At 43.9% G+C, this 24,084-nt stretch overlaps 1 protein-coding gene across 23 annotated transcripts in view; it reads right to left on the bottom strand.

Moving 5' to 3' along the window:
• The window catches only part of FYCO1 (FYVE and coiled-coil domain autophagy adaptor 1), a 221,008-nt gene that overhangs the window by 173,011 nt on the left and 23,913 nt on the right, over nucleotides 1–24,084 (bottom strand). For 20 of the 23 annotated variants that reach the window (XR_005593571.1, XR_005593558.1, XR_005593557.1 and 17 more), the window contains exons 1-4: nucleotides 16,550–16,637; nucleotides 10,117–10,301; nucleotides 3,730–3,836; nucleotides 223–348 (exon numbers count right to left, since the gene is read on the bottom strand). Coding sequence is in view for 6 of the 23 variants with exons in the window: in XM_039522238.1 (XP_039378172.1) it covers nucleotides 223–348; nucleotides 3,730–3,836; nucleotides 10,117–10,174 (291 nt within the window). In the remaining 17 variants the exon portion in view is untranslated. Of the gene's footprint in view, nucleotides 1–222; nucleotides 349–3,729; nucleotides 3,837–10,116; nucleotides 10,302–16,549; nucleotides 16,638–24,084 lie in introns of those variants that run through there. The other 3 variants (XR_005593567.1, XR_005593566.1, XR_005593563.1) reach the window with 3 other exon arrangements.

The raw sequence follows: 24,084 nt of genomic DNA, 5'->3' as shown, positions 1-24,084 counted from the left end.
TGCAAGGAAGAGCACACCAACATGCATAAGGATTGTGCAATCTAGCCCTAAGAAATTTGATGAACAATAGGCGTCAGTTATCTTTTGGTTTTACATTCTGCAAAGACAGAAAAAAAGTCCCATTCCTTCTCCTACTTTTCTTTTGAGTTCTGTAGCATTCACAATGGACATGCAGAAACATGAACTGCCTATTGTGATGATTAAGCAGTCTGCTTTACTTACCTCTGAAATAGACTTAACAAAGCGGATCCCATCATTAGCTCCTTTGACTTTAGCCAGGCAGTCACAGAAGTAATCCCAGTAGTCTTTTCTGTTCCCCAGCAGGGTGGTCTTTTCTTTCTGGTCAAACTTCAAAAGGAATAAACACTTAGAAAAATTTAAGACACTGAAACACAGAATTATTCTATGTTTCTCTCCCATTGATATTCACATTCAAAGCTATTAATTTTTTAATAGGAGATGCGTGTGCACATCAATAAAGGGAATAGACATCATTCTATATCAATACAATTTGATGGATTTAAATGCTGCTCTATGGTTCAAAATACAAATTTAAATTAGGGCTCCCAAATCACTAAAAAAATTAATCACAAGATACAAAAATAACCGTGATTAATTGCAGTTATAATCACACTGTTAAACAATAATAGAATACCATTTATTTAAATATTTTGGATAGTCTCTACATTTTCAAATATACTGATTTCAATTACAACACAGAATATACAGTCTACAGTTCTCTGGAATGGTGGTCAAAGCATGAAGGGCATATGAATTATTAGCATATCTGGCACGTAAATACCTTGCAATGCCAGCTATAAAAATGCCATGCGAATACCTGTTCTCACTTTCAGGTGACATTGTAAATAAGAAGTGGGCAGCATTCTCTCCTGTAAATATAAATAAACTTGTTTGTCTTAGCAATTGGCTGAACAAGAAGTAGGACTGCGTGGACTTGTAGGCTCTAAAGGTTTTTCATTGTTTTGTTTCTGAGTGCATTTATGTAACAAAAAAAATCTGTTTGTAAGTTGCACTGTCATGATAAAGAGATTACATACAGTACTTGTATAAAGTGAATTGAAAAATACTTTTTTTGTTTCTTTTTTACAGTGCAAATATTTGCAATAAAAATAATAATATAAAGTTAGCACCGTACACTTTGTATTCTGTGCCATAATTGAAATCAATATATTTGAAAATGTAGAAAAACATCAAAAAATATGTATAATACATATCTACTGGTATTCTATTATTTTTAACAGCGCAATTAAAACTGCAATTAATTGCAATTAAATTTTTTAATCAAGTTAATTTGTTTTGAGTCAATCGCTCGAGTTAACTGCGACTGACAGCCCTAATTTAAATAATCAGCTTAATTAAAGAATAGCCATTCAAATCTATTCAGAAGTCATAAAGTGATCATTGGGATTTACAGCATTTCCAATACTAATACATTGCACAAATGTAGGTCAATACACTGAAGATAAGGTACTGAAAAATAGATACATAAATCCATACAGTTTACAATGAACTCAACATAGATCACAAAATGCTTTACAAAAAGTGGGTATCCCCATTTTACCAGCCTGAGGAACAGACTGGTTCAGTGACTTTCCCAAAGACAGAGTGAGTCATTTACAGAATCATGAAATGAATCCAGATCTCATGGAGTGGAGAACTATGAGCCTATGATTCACAAAATGACTAAGCAGACTGGAGTATACTTGTAGCTGTGTCGATAGGGTGATCAGATGTCCTGATTTTATAGGGACAGTCCCAATTGTGGGGGCTTTTTCTTATATAAGCACCTATTACCCCCCACCCCCATCCCGATTTTTTACACTTGCTATCTGGTCACCCTATGTGTCGATGCCAGGATATTAGAGCGACAAGGTGGGTGAGGTAATATCTTTTATTGGACCAACTTCTGTTGGTGAGAGAAGCTTTCAAGCCACACAGAGCACTTCAGCATGTCTCTCTTACCAACAGAAATTGGTCCAACAAGGGCAGGTCTACACTAGGGGGGGTATCGATCTAAGATACGCAACTTCAGCTATATGAATAGCGTAGCTGAAGTCGAAGTATCTTAGATCGATTTACCTCGGGTCCTCACGGCGCGGGATCGACGTCCGCGGATCCCTGTGTCAACTCCGCTACCGCCGCTCGCTCTGGTGGAGTTCCGGAGTCGACAGGCATGCATTTGGGGGGAGGGATAGCTCAGTGGTTTGAGCATTGGCCTGCTAAACCCAGGGTTGTAAGTTCAATCCTTGAGGGGGCCATTTGGGGAACTGGGGTAAAAATCTGGGGATTGGTCCTGCTTTGAGCAGGGGGTTGGACTAGCTGACCTCCTGAGGTCCCTTTCAACCCTAATATTCTATGATATATTGCATCTAGATGAGATGCAATATATTAATCCCCAAAAAATCAATCACTACCTGCCTATAGGGCAGGTAGTCTGGACATACCCTAAGAGATATTATCTCACCCATCTTGTCTCTCTAACTAGACTGAAGGTATTCACAGCAAAGTAGCTTTTCCTTTTTACTTGGTTTTTGATCAAGGATAAAAAAAAACAGACATTTCCATTAAAAAAAGCTTACTCTTTGTATTATATTTTTGATGTTATAAAACTATTTTTCATAGCAAAGTCATGTTTTTGCTGGCAAAATCCTATATTTTATACAGGTAATTATATTTATGAAATATTTTTTCCCCTTAAAACATGTCATCATTCCTATTACCAAAGAGTTTCTGTGATAATGTAAAATGGCATGTTTCAAAGTCAAGTTATAAAAGCTCCCCATACAATGCAAAATTCCTTGTGTTCTCAAAAGCAACCTACTAGTTATGATACACTGCTTTTTCATATATGCATATTTACTTTCTATTGTAATAGGTGGAATAAATATTGACACACGGGAGCCCAATAACTAAAAGGAAAGAGGTCTGTACTGTACTTAGTTCTAATACATTCTGATTTTTTTTATTAATAGCTAGATTCAATACTGAACCTTAAATATAAAAGAACAATACAGATGAAGGAAAGTCCAGTTCTCCTATATGATTAGGGCTCTATTAAATTCATGGCCATGAAAAACATGTCACAGACCGGGAAATCTGGTCTTTTGTGTACTTTTACCCTGTACTATACAGATTTCACAGGGGACACCAACATTTCTCAAACTGGAGGTCCCGACCCAAAAGAGGACCACAAGGAGGGGGGTCTGCAAGGTTATTATAGGGGGGTTGCAGTATTGCCACCATTACTTCTGTGCTGCCTTTAGAGCTGGGTGGCCAGAGAGCAATGGCTGCTAGCTGGGCACCCAGCTCTGAAGGCAGCACCTCACCAGCAGCAGTGCAGAAATAAGGGTGGCAATACCATACCATGCCACCCTTACTTCTGCTCCACTGCTGCCGGCAGCGGCGCTGCCTTCAGAGCTGGGCTTCCGGCCAGCAGTTGACACTCTGCAGCCAACCAGCTCTGAAGGCAGCACCACCACCAGCAGCAGCACAGAAGTAAGGGTGGCAATACCACAACGCCCCTACAATAATCTAGTGACCCCCCACAACGCATTTTGGGTCAGGACCCCTACTGTTACAACATCGGGAAATTTCAGATTTAAATATCTGAAATAATTAAATGTATGATTTTTAAAATCCTATGATGGTGAAATTAACCAAAATGGACCGTGAATTTCCTAGGGCCCTACATATGATTGTGTCACTTACCTGTAAAAGGTACTCAAGCTTGTAGGAAAACTTTTGCAAGTTGATGCTGTCATCGGTGATTGGTTCCCCTCCTTCTTTAAATTCTTTGCTTAGCTCTGTCACAGCATCTTTAAAACAAGACACCAGAATAAGTGAGTAAAGATAGATGATGTTTGGGGTTGAATGCACAAACATTTTGAAATAAATAAATGGGCTGTCTCTCTTTACACTGTGTGTGTGTGTATTCACTTTTTCAGTCAGAGTGTTTGAGGGGATGTCTTACACTACAAACTGAAGTCAATCTATGTTCGGTCACTTACAGCCTGCGGTGGCTGATGTCCACACTACCCTCCTTTGATTGGTGGTGTGTATCCTCACCAACTGAAGAGGGGCATTGTGGGGGGCTGAAAGCTCTTAGCTCTGCACAGCTCCCCACTGGGAGTGCACCTGCTCCCCTAGGCTTCCTGCCTCGCCGCCAGGAGCAAGGGATCACCAGCTGCATTTCTCACCTCCCTGCTCTCTGCCAGGAGCAGAGGGCAGCCACCCAGGCTTCTCGCATCCCTGAGCAGAGATCTCCTTCCTTCAGCATATTTACCTCCTGGAAGTTTCAGAGTGCGCTGGCTACAATATACAAATGAAAATAAATAGACTAATCCTGTAATAATTAAGTATGGAACTCTGCTGTCTCCAAGTGGACTCTGCCATCTCAAAGGGCTAACCTTATGAGTAGCACCATAAATGGCTGATTTTACAGGTTTCTGTATTCGCTCTCAGTGCCTAATTGGGTTTTCAGTCTCCAGCTCTAGTAATGAAGGAGGGCTGACCAAATACTCGACTTCTCAGTTTGGGGGCCAAACCAAACCAATAATTAAAAAAATTACATTTGTTTTGAACCAAAACTGGTATTTTTGAGATTTTCTTCACCAAAAGTAAAATGAAGAAAAAAAAAGTTTTAGATAAAAATTCCCTGAAATGAAAAACTAGAATGAAACAACATTTTGTTTTGTTTTGTTCCATTTCATTTTTGGGGTGTTTTTTGATCCAAAATTTAATTTATTCAGTTTTTTGTTTTGAGAGTTTTTATCCTTTTTTATTGTTTTTTAGATTTTTAAAAAATAAAGATAGCTAAATTTCAAAATGTAATGTTTCAAAATGAAAAGTTAAAATATTTCTTTTCAAAATGGATTTTCTTTTTGGGAAAAAAATATTCATTTTTTTCTGCTGAAACTATTTGCCAAATTCATAGTTTGTGAATAGTTTCGGTGCCCGGAAAAAATCATTTTTTGGTAAATTTACTAATCACTGAAAAGTTTTTTGCCCAGCTTTATTCATTACTCCGTGAAATCTAAGGAGGGAACAAAAGCACTTCTTATTGGAACTCAAGTGGGGTCTCTATACTGTGTCAGAGAGAGTCAGAGTCCCAGCTCATGGCTTTGCCTTTTCTTTCATGAGGCATGAGCCAAAAGCCTGGACCATTTGTGGTCATTAAAAATCCCTCACACTTTTCTCAAGTGGAAAGGTCTTAATCATAGAATCATAGAAATGTAGGGCTGGAAGGAACCCCGAGAAGTCATCAAGTCCAACCCTCTGCACTGAGGCAAGACCAAATAAATCTAGATCATCCCCAACAGGTGTTTGTCCAATCTGTTCTTAAAAACCTCCAGTGATGGGGATTCCACAACCTCCCTTGGAACCCTATTACAGAGCTTAACTCCCTTTATCATTAGAAAGTTTTTCCTAATATCTAACTTAAATCTCTCTTGCTACAGATTAAGCCCATTGCTTCTTGTCCTACAGTCACAATATAACTGCCCGCCACCCCCATGGAGACCCCTGGGTAAGCAGTTTAGCATGGCATGTTGCTAGCGCTTGTATATGTACTGAAGTATATTGTGGGAAGGGTTGAAGGTGAAAGTGTGGAGAAAAAGGTTTCTTTACAGGTTACAAGAGGCCATAGAGGGAGGAAGGGAGAAGGAAACGGGTTAACTCGACGCTCCAGCTAGGTCTGAAGATAAGATGCTAACTCCAGCCCAAGGCCACGGCACACAACTAACTCTCAGCTGCCTGCCAAGAAAGACAGGGGCCTGGATTCCAACCCCAACCAGCCATAAAAAAAAAGAATTCAGCTAAACAGAACTGCAGGGGCTGCAAAAACTAGTGAGACAGTAAAGACCAGTGAGGGGGAAAACAACAGTTTTGCGTCCCTAAAGCTGGTGTGTTTTGGAAAAGCTAAGAAAGCCACAAAAGGCTGGTTTGAATTGGTACAAAAAGCACGGGGGACAGAGGTCCCTAAACAAAATGCCCCCCAAAAACCCCACGACTTAAAACCCTCCTAAAAGCTAAAGCAAATCAGAGATCAACAGCGGACCCTGGACGGCCTGTGCACAGGACAAAACTCTCGTCCACCCTTCCCCCTCTTCTTCTTACGTTACGCCCAGGTTTGGCCAGCCTTGGGTTGTGCATGTGTGAGTATGAAAGTGGGTTAGGGCGCAGGCGCTAATGCTTTCTTTCTTCCTCTAAGTAATGTGGGAAGCACCCAGCACTCACCGCTGTTATTTTATTAATAAAGCGGCTAAAACTTAGTCATTTGGTATGCGCCTTCATCTCCTCCCCTAACAATCCTGCGGCCTCAGCCTAATCACCTAAAGCCTCAGGCAGATTGGTAACATAAAGCTGTCATACTACCTTCAGTGAACACAGAGAACAATCAATTGATCACCATCCTTATTATAACAGCCTTTAACATATCTGAAGACTGGTATTAGGCTCCCCATAAGCTTCTTTTCTCAAGACTAAACATGCCCAGTTTTTTAACCTTTCCTCATATGGCAGGTTTTCTAAACCTTCTATCATTTTTGTTGCTCTCCTCTAGATTCTCTCCAATTTGTCCACATCTTTTCTAAAATGTGGTATCCAGAGTTGGACACTCCAGTACTCTAGCTGAGGTCTCATCAGTGCCAAGTAGAACAGAACAATTATTTCCTGTGTCTTACATACAACATGCCTGTTAATACACTCCAGAATGATATTAGACATTTTTGCAGCTGTATCACATTGTTGACTCTTATTCAGTTTGTAATCCCCTATAACCTCCAGATCCTTTTCAGCAGAACTACCATCCAACCAGGTATTCCTCATTTTGTAGTTGTACATTTGATTTTTCCTTCTTAAGTGAAGTACTTTGTATTTATCTTCATTGAATTTCATCATGTTGAATTCAGACCAAAATTTGTCAAGGTTGTTTGAATACTAACCATGTCCTCCAAAGTGCTTTCAATCCCTCAAGATTTGGTGCTCATCTGCAGATTTTATCAGCATACCCTCCACTCCATTAACCAAGTCATTAATGAAAATATTGACTACTACTGGACCCAGGACTGACCCCTGCAGGACCCCACTAGATACATCCTCCCAGTCTGACAGTGAACCATTGATAACTACTCTTTGAGTAAGGTCTTTCAACCAGTTGTGCACCCACCATACAGTAATTTCCTTCAGACCACATTTCCCTAGTTTGTTTATGAGAATGACATGTGGGACTGTGTCAAAAGCCTTACTAAAATCAAGATATATGACATCTACTGCTTCCTCCCTATCCACTAGGCCAATAACCCTGTCCAAGAAGGAAATTAGGTTGATTTGGAATGTTGGCTATTCCTTATAACACTATTATCCTCCAAGTGCTTACAAATTGATTGTTTAATAATTTGTTCCAGTATTTTTCCAAGGTATTGAAGTTACACTGACTGGTCTATAATTCCCCGGGTCCTCTGTTTCCCTGTTTAATGATCGATACTGTGGTTGCCATTCGCCAGTCTTCTGGGAACTTTACTAGTTCTCCAGGATTTCTTGAAGATAATGGTTAACAGTTCCAACATTGCTTCAGCTAGTTCCTTAAGTACCCTAGGATGAATGTCATCAGGCCCTGCCAATTTGAATATATTTAACTTATTTAAACATTCTTTAATCTGTTCTTCCCCTATTTTGGCTTGCATTCCTTCCCCCTTGTTAATATTAATTGTATTTAGTATCTGGTCATCATTAACCTTTCTAATGAAGGCTGAAGGAAAATAGGCCTTAAACACTTCAGCTTTCTTGATGTCATCAGTTAGTGGCTCTCCTTCCATACTAAGTAGAGGATCTAAACTTGCTTTTTGTCTTTCTCTTGCTCCTAATGTATTTATAGAACCTCATCTTATTGCCTTTTCTGTCCCTTGTTAGGGGTAAATCATTTTGCGCCTTAGCCTTTCTGATTTTGTTCCTACATGAGCGCTGCTCTTTTGTACTCCTCCTTAGCAACTGGTTCATGTTTCCATTTTTTGTAGGATTCCGTTTTGATTTTCAGGTCATTAAAGACCTCCTGATGGAGCTATATTGGCCTCTTACCATTCTTCCTATCTTTCCTTCACATCAGGATAGTTTCCAGTTGTGCCTTGAATATTGTCTCCTTGAGAAATTACAAGCTCATTTGAACTTCTTTTTCCCTTAGATTTTCTTCCCATAGGACCCTACCTATTAGTTCTCTCCGTTTGTTAAAGTCTGCTTTTTTGAACTCCATTGTCTTTATTCTGCTGTTCTCACACCTTCTTTTCCTAAGAATCATGAAATCAATCATTTCATGATCACTTTCACCCAAATTGCCTTCCACCTTCAGATTCACTACCAATTCCTCCCAGTAGGTCAGAATCAATTTAAAATGGCTGTTCCCCGGGTTACTTCCTTCACTTTCTGGAATAAAAAGTTGTCTCCAATACATTTCAAGAACTCTAATCTCCAGATTGCGTAATGCCATCTTCCCTACCTAAATCTCCTCCTGTAGTTTATTAAATCTGTGAAAAGACTTTGCCTTTTCCCCCTCACCAATTTATATTTTTAATCTGAAAAAGAAAGGGGGAGGGAAAAAGGATTATTTGGAGAAGGAAGCAATGACAGGTGTAAGGCACAGCTCTAATATATCATGTTCTATTCCCCTTGAGTTGTCAAAAACAACAGTGGTTGAAGATTCTCATTTTAATGATATAAATAAAACAAAGATTAAATTTCATCTCCGTTGCAGCTGTTGACCATTTGAACAGTCACATACAAAGAAAAAGCAATACAGTTCTTTGCCCTTATATCGCACTTTCTGTTTTAGGAGCCAATCTGCTAGATCTGGGGTTTGCAAACTGTGGGTCAGGACCCCAAAGTGGGTCATGACCTCATTTTAATGGAGTCGCCAAGGCTGGTATTAGATTTGCTGGAGCCCGGGGCCAAAGCTCAATGGCATCAGCTCTGGGTGGCGGGGCTCAGGTTACATGCCCCCCTCCTGGGGCTAAAGCCCTTGGGCTTTGGCTGTGGCCCCCCCCCATCCAGGGCAATGGTGCTCAGGCTTCGGCTTTGGCTCTCTCTGCCAAGGCAGCAGGGCTTGGATTTTGGCCTCTCCCAGACCAGGGCAGTGGGGCTTAGGGGGGCTCAGGCTTCGGTCCCCTCTTCTGGGGTTGTGTAGTAATTTTTGTTGTCAAAAGGGGGTCGCGGTGCAATGAAGTTTGAGAACCCCTGTGCTAGATGAACATTAATGAATTACGGCTTGACAACATCTGCGAGCTACGCAACTGTCCTCATTTTTCAGATGAGGAAACTGAGGCACAGGAATACTGGCCACTGATTTAAGGTGCTTCATTTTTTGAAAGCCAAACTTGGGCTTGTTGTGGGTCCTTGGTACTTATGAAAAATAGGCCTAGAGGTGGGCATCCAAAACCATTGATCAGTTTTGAACATTTTGCCCTACGTGCCTTCCTCAAGGCTACACAGGAAATCTGTGGCAAAACTGGAAAAAGAACAACAGTCTCCTAACTAATCTGTGCCTTAACCATAAGACCATCCTTCCTGGATCTTCTTCCTCATGCCCATATTTGATTACTGAGGAAAAATCCTCACTCATCCTCCTTCCCGTTCTTCCCCTCCCATGGAGGCCTGTCATCACTGTTTGCAGCACGGTATTGTGAACAAGGTATTTGTCTTAGTGAACAACGAATGACCCATTGTGTGCATTAAAAAAAAAGGGAAAAAGAAATCAGATCTGATCCTCCTCACTCTCACCCTGCGCTTATTTACAACCATTTAGTTCTGTTGACTTCAGTGGCGTTTCTCCTGTGATTGAGAGAAGAATCCAATGCACTGTTTACAGAAAGAGTAGATCCTAACCAGAGAGAATTTTTTCTTTGTTGTAAAACAGACATAATTTAAGATCCTACAAAAAGGCTTAGTAAACTTTATGTAACATTTGAAATCAGAGTCACATCTATACGGAACGGTACAATTTCCTGTTACAGTGCTATACACAAATATCAGACAAACACTCCTCACCTTCAATTCAAACATGAGGAATGCAGCCCAGCCTACAGAATTAATCTGCAACAGGCACCATACCTTGCAAATCTCTGATAATCCTCTGTAGCTGGCTTTCTCCACTAGTTGCTGCCATCATGAAAACCAAAGGAGGTGCAAGCCCAGGCTGTTAAACTTTTCACACAGCTAGAAAAAAAGAGCAGAGTTCACATCCTTGACGACCATTCAGTTAGTGGAGATTAGTTTCCTTTGTGGCATCTGCAATTCTGAAAGAAGAAAATCTATTTATATATAATCTGGTACAAACAGCACATGCACACAAGCACACTTAACTGTGGTGCTTTGGATTTTTAAATCACATTTAATCATGTTTCCATAGTGAGTTTTTTCCCTAGTAACCCTGTACTACTATTTTCTTTTTAATGTAACCTTCCCTGTCTCCCCTTTTCAAATTTTGACAAATTTTCATTCCCCCTTTGGAGCTATGACACAAGCTAGTTTTACTGTCCAGTCCAAACTAGGATTTTATATAGCTGATCCTTCAATCCTGACTGAAGTTCTGATAACATGAGAGAGTCCCTACAGGATCTCTATGCCGTACCTTTTCTATATGGGACACAGAACATTGTTACAAGCACATTTCCTTCACTCCAGAAAGCAGCAACCTTACTAGCCAGAGTACCAAGAATGAACCTTAGTGTCCTAGAATGAGCATGGTCTGATTGTCTCCTCTGGGATCGGCAGATATTCCCATTCTGATATGGTCAATTCACTGTTTTACTTGAGTCATAAACCTCCAGATTATTTTCAAAACAGCCTGGTCTCCGTCCCTCTTCTTACTACTCAGTTTCCAGTACCACATTATTTTAAGGTATGTTACAGCATCCCTGGCTACTACACTATAGATAGGGCCTTTTGCGGGGTTCCTATTCAGTTTTCTGCTTCTGTCACAATGGCAAGTTCATTCATAATAAATAATAATAATTGACAACCTTTGAGTAGCACTTCTCATCCACACATTTCAAAATATTTTACAAAGATGGATAAACATTCAGAGTCAAATTTTCAAGTGCTCGGTGCTCACAATTGAGGGTAAATTTTCAAAGGAGCTCAGCTCCCACTGAGGCACCTAATAAGGGGCAGATTTTCAAATGCTCTGCGCAACCAGCAGCTCCCGTTGTGACACTTCTGGTCAGATTTTGAAAAGAGTTCAACACCCAAAATGTTGAGTCTGTTGAAAATCTGGCCCCACTTGTATATGTTTTAATGCATATATAACTGTTGGGTTATTTTATGTAACTGCGATGATCACAGTCTTTTTAAGCCCTGGTGTGAGAATTTTAAATAGCTGCATACATCTCTTCCATTCTGTATATAACTATATAGACATACTCCAATGGGTTTTTGGGAGAGACCAGATAAGTCTAGGGTGACCAGATGTCCCGATATTTGGGTGTTTGTCCCGCGTCCCGACCGATCTTTGGTCGGGACGCAATTTGTCCCGGTATTTCGCTTCGCTGGCAGCACTGGGTTTTTATTTTTTGTTTGATTTTTGTTTTTTTAACTCCGCCGGCAGACCCCTCCCCCCTCAATGTGTCCCGATATTTTCATCATCTCATCTGGTCACCCTAGATAAGTCATAGAGGTGCCACTTTAAATCTTATGTGTCCACGTGCTGCTTGGCTGTGTACCTGTCACAACCAAGTCCTTGGCCTTTTTGACACAAGATAAAGGTATTTAAAATAAACCTTAGCAAAGAGACTGAGGCCTGGTCTACACTAGGACTTTAATTCGAATTTATCAGCGTTAATTCGAACTAACCGCTCAACCGTCCACACCAGGAAGCCATTTAATTCGAACTAGAGGGCTCTTTAGTTCGAATTTCTTTTGGCCACCAGGTGGAGTAACGCTAAATTGCGCTTTGCTAGCTCGGCTTAGGCTTGTGTGTGGTGGATGCTACCGCTTAACAGCTCCGCCCTCCAGTGCACCACTCTGTTGTTCTCTGTTGACGTCAGGGACAGCAGCTGGATTCTCTGGCCAAATGACAAGAAAAATGAAAAATTTGATTTCCTGTTTTTTTTCCTTTGAATCTTGAAATCTTCTGGCTGCTGTTCGGCACATCACGCGCGCCCTGCAGCATGCAGAGCAGAGAGAGTCAGAGCAGAGGCAATCCCAGAAGAGAAAGAAAAGAGGAGCCAGCCAGGTGACCGGGAAGTCAGGATCTGTGTGTGTGTGTGGGCGTGAGGGCGTGAGCTGCTGCGCTCCAAAGCTGGAATCGAAGACCTTCCGAGAAGGTCAAAGAAAGCAAAGAGAAGACAAAAGGATACAGGCGGTGCAGTGCAGCGCGAAAGTGAAAGTGAAGGAAGACAAAAAGTATCAAAACAAGGGGCGGCAAGCGGAGCAGCCAGCCCAACCCAGACATGCCGCCTGCACAGCATCTGCATGCCATTCTGCATGGGTCTGCCCACCAGTCCCCCACCAGTGACAGGTGGACTCCGAGGGAGGGAAGGAGAGGGGGACTGTTCCCCCCTCCCTGGGATGGGAAGATGAGGAAGGGGGGAAGAAGGGAAGCCAGGCAGGCGCGATCGAACCCACTCTCCACTTCCTCACAGGCCATTCCCTCTTCACCACCCATCACTCCACCTCCTCACCCCAGTCCCCCCGTTAAACCAAGACTGGAATCAGGGGAAGATCAAGGGAGAAAGAAACACAACAGAACAACATTTTTTTTTTTTATTTTTTTAATTTTAAAATAAAATAAAAATATAAAATATTTTTAAAAAACTAAAAAAACAAAACAGCAAAAAAACAGCAGAAGCAAGCAATAGTCCTCTCTGAGGATATTTCAAAATCTCAGCAGAAAAGAAAAGCTGGAAAAGGCAGCCTTGGGAGGCAAGGTATTGGGTTGGAGAGGTTGAAGTGCACTCACTCTTCCCATGCCATCCTCAGGTATCCATGGGGGACTCAGGTAGGATGAGCATGCTGCCTCTGGTCAGGGTCTGTGCAGGGCTTCTGGTAACATCGCGCCTCCTCTCTGTGCTCTGTGTGCCTCTGTGGTGATGTCTGCTGTGAGTGTGGAAGCTGCATCTAATTAGTGGTAATTAGTGGTGTACTGTTACTGTGATAGACTTTTACTTTTTTTTAGAGAAAGAAAAGACCTCGCTTTTTTTACTTTTTTTTTTTGACCTGAAACAGAGTTTTACTTTTGATTTTTTACCACTAAGCTTAACAGCCAGAGCAAAGCCAGTTGCACAAAAAGTCAGAAAAGGTCTTTCAGGGTCACTGGCGGAAATGCAGCGGAGATTTTTGCGGTCACTGCTTTTGCTTGCTTTCAGCAGGAGCATTTAGCTAGCAGAGCACAGATCTGCTAAGCACTGTACAGTCTGTATAGGAGTTTGTAGTGCAAGGTTTACAGCTTCTTCTCTTGCCGCTCTTGCAGGCAATCGCTCTCGCAATGCGCGCCGTAATGAGTATTCCAAATCTCGGACTGAGAGAGAGAGACCTGAGACTTCTTTTTCTGAAACTCTTCTTTTCTTAACTGAAAATGACTAGACTGTGTTTTGTTAACATGTATTTGTTTGTTTCACCTCAAACTTTTTTTTTCCACAACTCACTGCCTCTTCACCCCTCCCCCCGCTCCCCACCCTTCACTGGCTCAGAGCCAAGGAGAAGAGAAAAAGACAAGGAGACGACAGCCAGAAAGCAGACAGCAGCCAGCGGCAGAGGCAGCAGAGACAGGAGAGGAGCAGAGAGCAGCGCACGTCAGGCAGGAAGCACACACCTGGAGCACGAGAGAGGGAGGAGCAGCAACTCGACGAGGCGAAGCAGTGGCGCTGGAACGGACAGGGAGGGGCGGACGGCGCCCTTCCCGTGCTCTGCAAGCAGTGAGGAGAGAGACCAGGCAGGCAGGAGCCCCCTGCAACCCCTGCAAGGAGCCAACCCCAACCCCCCTCACCCAAAGCCCCCCTCTCAGGGAAAGTGGCAAGAAGCTGGGGCGAGCACGAGCGCTAATGTACAAGACACGACGCACACAGCATGTGTGTCGCTAATGTACAGTTCACCCCCGCCAATAAGTCCAAGTTTCAACCCCCACCCAAGTCAACTATTCACCCCCAAGGTATAAGCGTTTCTGTGTGTTTCTTGTTCTTTCTTGTCACGTTTCTTCTACTTTTTTTTTTTTTAGTTTTTTGGTGGGGTTTTTACATTACAGTGCAGGTTGGGTGACCACAATAAGGTGCACACAGGGGGCAGCACCAGCTGCAGTCACAGAAGAGAGTGCAGTCACAACTGCAGGGGTCTGTGTGGTGGTGTATGCTGGTCTGTGTGATGTGGTGATGATGGCCCCTGTCTTCCCCCTTTGGGAAGGCAGGCTCCTTCCCTGGCATGCCCGGTGCCCCGGCCCCCCCCCAGCCCAAAGGAGCCCCAATGAGCCCCAAAGAGACCTCCCCCCCACCCCCCCTCACCTCCCCCAACCCAGCCCCGCCAGCCCACACCCCTCCTCCAACACCCCCCTAAGCCCTTCACCCCCTTCCTTGCCACCCCCCCCAACCATCACCACCACACCTTCCAAAGCACAGCCACCTTTCAGAAAAAAAACGAAAGAAAGAAAGAAGATTTATTATTTATTATTTAAATAAAAAATTAGTTTTAAAACACGAAGTGGAAGGGGGAAACTTGGTTTATAATCAGGCTTAAAAAAAATTGTTTTAAAGTCAGAAGTGACAGGTGCTCAGTTTCTCAATCTTCTGCAACAAAGCCTCTGCAGGTGCCACCTGCTCTGGATCTCTTCTGGGGATATTCTCTCCTGCCTTGGTGTCTGGCATGGGCTAAACAGCAGCCAGGTCTCAGCCTCAATCGCTGCCAGCAAGGTCTGTCTCCTCTCACTCTTGGAGCACACAGCAAGCAGCAAGCAGCTCTCATGGATATTTATATTCTTTCTGATGTCCCATGTCGAGTCGCAGTCTCCCCCATCTCCCATGAGGCAGGCGAAAGCACACTCCACCCACCACCACTTTGCACTTGGGCAGCAGCCAGTTCCATTTCAGTTTCAGCCAGGTGTATAGGGCTTCATGGGCCAGGCATTAGCAGGCATGTAAGCGGGGGCAGGGTCCCCCCAGGATCACACTGCTCATCTGCCATTTTCCCGAACGGCCGGGAAGAAAGTGCCTGCCTGCCTGTGCCTGTAGGCACCGCAACAGAACAACCGCTCTGAACACTAAAACACCACCCGACCTTGATGCCCAGCGGCGTTCCTGATGTTGCACAACACCTTTGGTTGATGCAGCTTGCAGCCACATTGAAAAAAAACCTTCGGTTTGGTGCTGGCTGGGCTGGTGTGGTGGTGCCAGGTCTGGGCCGCCACGCAGGTAATCCCTAGCCCGCGGCGGGTCAGCCTGTGGATCCAGACATTTCCGACAGATACTACCTTTGAGACAGTTTGAGCAGTTGAGCAGTTGCCAACTCGAAAACGAGTTGCTCATATGACAGCAACAGCCACGGAAGCACAGCAACTCCCTGCAATGAGCTGCCTGGGACCAATGTGCACGCCTGCCACTATGGCCTCGCTCAGATGCTGTGGGGGGCTGCTCGCCAGCTTGGGAGGGCTGGGCCAGGGCTGCGCAGCGCGGGTGTCCTGAGGGCAGGGCAGGTCCTGTCAGCACACCTGCAGTTCAACAGCCACTCATTGTCATCCCAGTGTCTATACACACCAGTCTGTCAGCCAGTCTGTGCTTGTGTGCGGTCCCACCCCAGTTCCACCACCATGCACCCCACCATCCCATGATCTCCACCACCCGGATGCACTGCTTTGTGCCCCTGTCTCCACCCCCCTCACCGTGCCTCCGCTCTCTGCCTCCTCCTCTGACCATTCTCTCTCTGACTGTGGAAGATCTGGGCGATAATGACACGTTGCGCGGAGAGCGCGGGCGTCAGTATGGCGAGAGCTGCTGCAGCGGTGCAGCGCTCTGTCAGCGCGTGGCATGCAGCAGTGCGCGCGATTCGAGAGAACCCAGCGAAGAAGCCAAGAGAGCGAGAGGGGCGGAAGAGGGGCACATTTTCGATCAATTTTCCAGGAGCAGATGCATTCCACCAGCATGGGGCAGCGGGGCGGCGGGAACTGGAAGCAGCTTCCCCAGGAGGCAGTGCGGGATCGTGAGTCTGGGCTCACGCTTCCATGGAGAGCAGAATGAATTATTCAATTATTTAGTATGGATACACAAATTCTTATTATTAAGCTCATATCATCGATTACGACTTAAGTAGAAGCAATTAGTGTAGAAGTGTAGACAAGCCCTGACAGACAAATAAATAAAGGCTAAAATTGTTCTCTCAAGTGCCCTACTCCTAATATCCAAATTTAGTCAATGTGCTGTCAATGTCCACTGCCATGCTTTGATGTCTATTGGTCGTGTTATTAGGCTGGGGTAAATCTCCCTGTCCTACGGAGCACACTTGTTCCTGTGAAGTCCCCAACATGCACATGCTCCTATATAAAAATCCAATAATAATAATATACCTTTGCAATTTAAAAGCAGCCTTTGTTCTCAAGGCAACATGCTGGATGCAATGCCAACAATCAAAAAACAGAGCCAGCTCTTCAGCGGGTGTGAATTGGAACAATTGCACTGATGGAGCTATACCAATTGACACCCGTTGAGATTCTGGAACACCGGGTCTAATTCTGATGTCACACTGGTGATAACCAGGAGTGACTCCATTGAATTCACTGGAGTTACATCAGCAAAAGTCAATGCAAGATGGATCAGAACCCACTCCCCCACTTTCTTCTGATACTCTTATCTTTAGCCTCATGACGTAATGATTCCTACCCTAGTTCTGGCTAGGGGTTGCATACAATAACATCTCCATGTTTTTTTGGTCACTGGTTGAGTTTGGTTATGGTCAACAAGATGATAAAGCATCCTGCATTAGAGAAGATATCCCATATCATATAACAAACACAGGGCCCTCCCCTGTTCATCAGGCCACTTTACAGTTGTGGTGCTGGGGCAGAAGGTGCTGCTGTGGGTGGTCAGTGTGCCCCTTCAGCAGGGTAGTTTAGGGCACCTATTGAATTGGGAGGCTACATCCAGCCTTGGCACTGAGCACCCTTACCGATTTCCCAGGACAGCCACCACGTAAAAAGGGATGATCCTGGGAAAACCTGGACAGGTGGTGACCCTAGTCCCCTCTTCTGCCCCTATGCAGGGGCCAGGCATAATCACAATCTCTGAGCTCGGGAAGCACAAAGGCCGCACGAGACCATCATCTACAGCAGCACAAACCTCTCCAAAAAAGGTGCAGAGCAGAGGGTTTACATCAGGGGTGGGTAAACTACGGGCCGTGGGCCATATCCAGCCCACAAGCCATTTTAAGCCGGCCTGCGAGCTCCCACTGGGGAGTGGGGTCTGGGGCTTGCCCCACTTCAGTGCTCCAGCCAGGACGCTGCACCACGTGGCTCTCGAAGCAGCCGCATGGCCCCGCTACAGCGCTAGCTGGTCCGGCACCTGCACAGCCCCGCTCCAGCGCTAGCAGGTCCGGCGGCAGCATGGCCCCGCTCCAGCGCTCGCAGGAACCAGAGAAGGGAAATGCCACTGCTTCTGGGAGCCACTTGAGGTAAGCGCAGTTCAGAGCCTGCACCCCTGAGCCTCTCCCCATGCTCCAACCTCCTGCCCCAGCCCTGATCCCACTCCCGCTCTCCAACCCCCTCAATCCCAGCCCGAAGCACCGTCCTGCACCCCAAACTCCTCATCCCCAGCCCCACCCGAGCCCGTACCCCCAGCCAGAACCTGCACCCCTTCCCCAGCCCTGATCCTCCTCTTGCCCTCTGAACCCCTCGGTCCCAGCCCAGAGCACCCTCCTACACCCCAAACTCCTCAACCTCAGCCCACCCCAGAGCCCTCACCCCCAACCAGAGCCCTCACCCCCTCCAACACCCCAACCCCAATTTTGTGAGCATTCATGGCCCGCCATACAATTTCTATTCCCTGATGTGGCCCTCAGGCCAAAAAGTTTGCTCACCCCTGGTTTACATTATGACCCAGCACCCTTAACTGTGCAACAGCCCAGCAGGGGGCAGCATACAGTGCAATCTTGAATAGCATAGCACTGTGGCTGCACTCAGTTGGGCTGGGTGGAACTCCAGGAGGAATTGTACCTGTCATACTCCTGGCTCACCAGCTCTCGGAGTTCGATCTCCACAGAGAGGCCTCTGGGGGTTGGAGGAAGATATTGTGGAGATATGTCTGGGTTCTGAGTCTCTGCTGCTCACAGAAGCAGAGGGGCTGATTCAACCCTGGCAGATTTTGCAAGGAAAGATTGTACTTAAATTGCTTCTGCCTCATTCCGCATCTATAGCATGGGGATAAATAGCATTTCCCTACCACAATGGGGTGTTGTGAGAATAAATACACTAAAGATTGATGGCCCCGTGGGTGCTTCACAAAACATCTATGAGAGATTTAGAGGCCAGAAGGACCTTTCTGATCGTCTAGACTGGTCTTCTGCATTACACAGGCTATAGTATTTTGTCCAGATTCTCACATCCTATTGTTTAGGATACAACCCACCCCACCGCTGTTTTGTTGCAGAAGTGTAAAATTATCTGAAATGGGCAGCAATTGTGGGATCGGTGAAATATTAATCGATCATAACTTAAGTATACAACAGACCCACACAACCTGCTTTGGTCACGTCAGCATTTATGCAAAACTCTGAGCTAGCTCCTCTATAATGACACTGACGTTAATAGAAATCAATGGAACGACACCCATTTATACCAGCTGGAAATCTGGCATGTGATTTCAAAGAGGGAGGTAAAGAACCTTATTGCTCTCTCCATACACTCACGCGGCAGTGCCCAGTGAGTCTGGGAGGAGGCCGCATTTCTTGTCATCCCTTTTTAAATACAAGTGTGTGGGTGATTAAATCTGCTTTGTAGAGGAGAAGAGCTGTGAGATTAAACTGGGAAACAGATGGGCATCAGCCCAGACTCATCCACTGGAGAGAAGAAAAATTTACCCCAAAGGGGAATTAAACAAAACAACAAAGAAGAGCAATGATTATAGGTCACTTAGAGTTTAGTCGCACGGTAGCTATGGAAATTCACAGTATATTTTTTATGGAAAAACCACGCTCTGAAGACAGCTCCTTTATTCTCCTTCTTCCCAAATACCTCCCACAAAAGATCAATGACATGATAGATAGATAACTACATAAATTATACAGAATGGACTGCTTTAATTACATAATACTGTTTAACCTCTTGGACAAAATTTATTGCTAGAGTATCCACTGAAGTATCTTAAGCTGATGTTATTACATAATCTATGCTTTTGCCATAGAGCAGCATAGGAGCAGGTATCTCACCACACAGGTACCTCACCACACATTCTTTGCCAATATTATACGACCTTTAAGTATTCAACACCTGGTTATGATAGCATCCTGTATGGAAATAATGGGTAACTGAAGATACTCCAGGGCCCAATCCTACTCCCCTTACTGCTGTAGTCCCATTGATTTTAAAGGTACTGCTCCCTTGAATAAAGCGAGCAAGATTTGTCCCATAATAGAAGACAGGGACCACTAATTGCAAAGAGCACTTTTGGAGGGTGACCCAAGAAATCTAGCGACTGTTGCATAAATACACTAACAGCAGGCATGCATGAGTGAGCTACTAGAAATGCAGAAGAGTCACTGAGCAGAAATCTCACTGCAATGCTGAAGAATAAAAAAAACATTTTTGCCATTTCTATAACCGTCAGGAAGACTTTAATACTTTAAAAAAATGTTAAATATTTACACTGACACTACAAGAAGCATACAGTTCCAATGTATATTTCTTATATCCTGCCTCAGTTCGTATAGTATCATGACTGGTATGTTACTGGCTCATTTAGCTGCTATACTCACAAAAACTAATGACCGCTGTTTGCTGTGATTAAGAATTCGAGTAATAGAGAGAGAGTAACATGACCCCTTTCACAGAAACATTTAAAAGGCCATTATGCTTTATCATCAGATTTTCTTCAACAAAGTTATAAATATATGTGAGAAAATACCTACGCTCGATAGGGCACATTCCGAATGGAGAGGCAGCCTTAAGTCTGAATGTCAATGAAGAATTCCCAGAGCCTTAAAGTGTGATTCCACTCTGAGAAGTGAAATCTACCGTCTAACTGAACAAATCTTCTCCCTCCATATTTCTATCACTTGTATCTGCTAATCACAGTTATAAAAATAAGTTTTCAGTACTTTTCACGCCTGTTTAATATTGCAAAGGCAAACCTGCTATGAGAGGGTGAGCTGAAAACCATTATAGATTTTGCATACATCCTCCCCCTCCTGCCCTCTCATTCTAGGGCAATATAGTAGGGCAGGTAGTATCACTTATTTTATTTAAAAAAAAAAATTTTGTAGAAAAACTGAACACACAAAAATCATGGCAAGCGAAATACCATAGCATATCAATGCATAGTAACCAGATGAAGTATGCAAACATATAACTGTTATACAAAATCTTGGTAGAGGAATAGTATGATAATACCTTAGAACACTTTACACCTATTCTATTGGCCAAGATCTTGCATTCCAGTGAGAGCAGACAGGATGTTAGGAATCATTAAAAAGGGGATAGAGAATAAGACTGAGAATATATTATTGCCCTTATATAAATCCATGGTACGCCCACATCTCGAATACTGTGTACAGATGTGGTCTCCTCACCTCAAAAAAGATATTCTAGCACTAGAAAAGGTTCAGAAAAGGGCAACTAAAATGATTAGGGGTTTAGAGAGGGTCCCATAAGAGGAAAGATTAAAGAGGCTAGGACTCTTCAGCTTGGAAAAGAGAAGACTAAGGGGGGCCATGATAGAGGTATATAAAATCATGAGTGATGTTGAGAAAGTGGATAAGGAAAAGTTATTTACTTATTCCCATAATACAAGAACTAGGGGTCACCAAATTAAATTAATAGGCAGCAGGTTTAAAACAAATAAAAGGAAGTTCTTCTTCACGCAGCGCACAGTCAACTTGTGGAACTCCTTACCTGAGGAGGTTGTGAAGGCTAGGACTATAACAATGTTTAAAAGGGGACTGGATAAATTCATGGTGGCTAAGTCCATAAATGGCTATTAGCCAGGATGGGTAAGAATGGTGTCCCTAGTCTCTGTTCGTCAGAGGATGGAGATGGATGGCAGGAGAGAGATCACTTGATCATTGCCTGTTAGGTTCACTCCCTCTGGGGCACCTGGCATTGGCCACTGTCGGTAGACAGATACTGGGCTAGATGGACCTTTGGTCTGACCCGGTACGGCCTTTCTTATGTTCTTATGTTCTTATGACACTTTGCAGAATAACACCACCACACAGTGACATGATATAGTATTGTCACTTACATCATGATACCACATGAATGGATCTACTACAGCATGAGTGCTGTGTCTCAGCAAGATCAATGAGATTTTGCATAATATCTAACCATGCATCCATCCACAGTATATATTTTCCATTTTAAATGTTCAAATATAAAAATGTATGTAAACTAGCTAACGTGCCTGCTAGGGTGACCAGACAGCAAGTGTGAAAAATCGGGACAGGGGTGGGGGGATAATAGGAGCCTATATAAGACAAAGCCCCAAATATCGGGACTGTCCCTATAAAATCGGGACATCTGGTCACCCTAGTGCCTTCACAGAAGACTGGGTTTTTTTTCCACATAACTTGAGCATTTTTTGTTTTTAAACAAAAGGCACAGGTGTACAACTGATTCAATAATAATTAGGTGGGACGTACTCCGTTATAAGCCAATTTTTTTACACTCAGTGGGGGAGTGAAGTGACAGGAAGGGCATTTGAAACGTAGAAAAAAAAAGAACCCATTTTTACTCTGCAACACTGGAACAAACAGGCCTGAAACTCAAACTAAGATGCAAGTTAAAAGCTCTCAAAACAAAAAACAAACAGAACAGAGTTGATGCACTATAAGGATGCTGCCATGATTTGGGGGTGAAGTGTTTTGCCCGTAATGCTCTTCGCACCAACAATGCTGAGGTGTAATGACCATTTCACGCAAACGGAGAGGCAGAGATGGACATGTGCTTATCTCACAAAGAGACCACTATTTCATAGGAGATTTCACTATGAGAAAGACTGCACACTTGAGGAAGCAGTCAGTTAAAAGAGAAGAGGGCTCTTTTGCTGAAAGAAAAGACAGTGATAACACTCTTAGCATATTTATCTGACCTTGTTTCTTCTGACATGCCATCCCCTGCTACTCTGCCAGTGATATAACTTCAACACCTTGTTCATCCACTTCTCAAACCACCATCTCTAATGCCTTTCAGGGAGGGATAGCTCAGTGGTTTGAGCATTTGCCTGCTAAACCCAGGGTTGTGAGTTCAATCCCTGAGGGGGCCACTTAGGAATCTAGGGCAAAAAGTAGTCCTCCCAGTGAAGGCAGGGGGCTGGACTCAATGACCTTTCAAGGTCCCTTCCAGTTCTAGGAGATTGGTATATCTCTTATTATTATTCTACACCGCCCCCTTTGCATGGAAGCCTTCCAGAGCTGCTGTGCAAGACCATTTCCTTCTCCTCATCTCTCCTTTAGGCCTACCTCTACCATGATGCCTGCATGTCAAGTCAAAGACATTTACCTACAAAAAATTGAATGATTTTTCTTATACTTCTATGACGAGCGCAAACCTTTGCTGAGTAACTATGCAATCCCATTGCTGGAAAACCTGCTCTTCCTCCCTTTTCTCCCTGCATGTGTTCTGATACCTCCTTCATTGAGTCATGTCTGAAAACAGCTTGCAAGCTCCCAAAGGATGTCCGATTCCCAGCACAAGTGGATGTGCATAGCAGTGTGGCCACAGCAACACAGATGGAGGCTCAGGCTAGTCACCCGAGTATATATCCAGAGGGTGAAGCAGGCAGCCCGAGCCACTGCCTATGCCACTGCAGTCACATGGCTATTTTTAGCACACTAGCTTGAGCAGAGCTAGCATGTATCTATCTGCCCATGCTGGGAATCACACGTCCCAGCTGCTGTGTAGATATACCCCAAGGCAGGACCCACATCCCTGGAGCTATTCTAGTGATGGAGGCCATCAAGATACCTAGCTAGAAAGACAAAATATATGGCCTACATTTTTAAAGTGCCTAGTGATTTGTGGTGCCCAACCTGAAACATATTAAAGAGGACTGATTTCCAGAGGGCTGGTCCTCATCACTTTCCAAAAAATCAAGCCCCTTTCAGGTGTGTAAAGTTGGGCTTCAAAAAAACTGAGGCACCCAAAATCATTAGTCACTTTTGAGATTTTGGGCCTATTCCCTTGTGCGAGGAACCTCACGTACTTTTGGATACTTTAATACAACATAATAGGTACTAATAAATATTAATAACCATTGCCTCTATTTAGGAGAGCTGTCCTTATTATGATTTTTACCCAAATATTTCCTCTTTCCACATGCTGTCCCTTTGAAAATCTCTTGTGATCCAGTGAATTTCAGTGGTGCTAAAAGGGGTGGGGGTATCCCTATTTATAGTTTTCAAATATTGGCAGATGGGCATGCAGCCTTACATCACCCTATACCACCAGGATGATGGCAGCAGGCAGGACACTATGGGACCTCACCCTTACTCCTTATGCTATACAGAACTCCCAATGGAATCAGTACCAAATGATAGTGAAAAGATTAGGTTTGGGCCATGCATGTGGAAACCATCGCAGAGTATGAGTGGGGCAGGTAGAAGGCAGTTGAATTAAATTAAGAACGGACAGATATGCAGAGAAAACCTGAACTGTTCCCACTGAGTTAATCATGCCATCACAAGGGCTAGGGGATGAGCACCCCTCATGTTCTACTTTCACCTCTCCACAGCTCCATCGGTTTGTGGTGATGCCCCAGAAGTACTGACTGAGTGCTCTCATAGTACCATTTTACAGTACAGAGCCTGTTCTGGCCCTCCATTTTGTTCGTTTGGGTTGCAAAATGAAGAACTTTAAAAAGTAATTTGGCTATGGGATATCTACAAGCACGATCCTTT

Source organism: Mauremys reevesii, linkage group 2, assembly GCF_016161935.1.
Source record: "Mauremys reevesii isolate NIE-2019 linkage group 2, ASM1616193v1, whole genome shotgun sequence".
Classification (NCBI taxonomy): Eukaryota; Metazoa; Chordata; order Testudines; family Geoemydidae; genus Mauremys; species Mauremys reevesii.
Note: the sequence above shows the minus strand (reverse complement) of the source record. Positions and strands in the feature narration are given on the sequence as shown.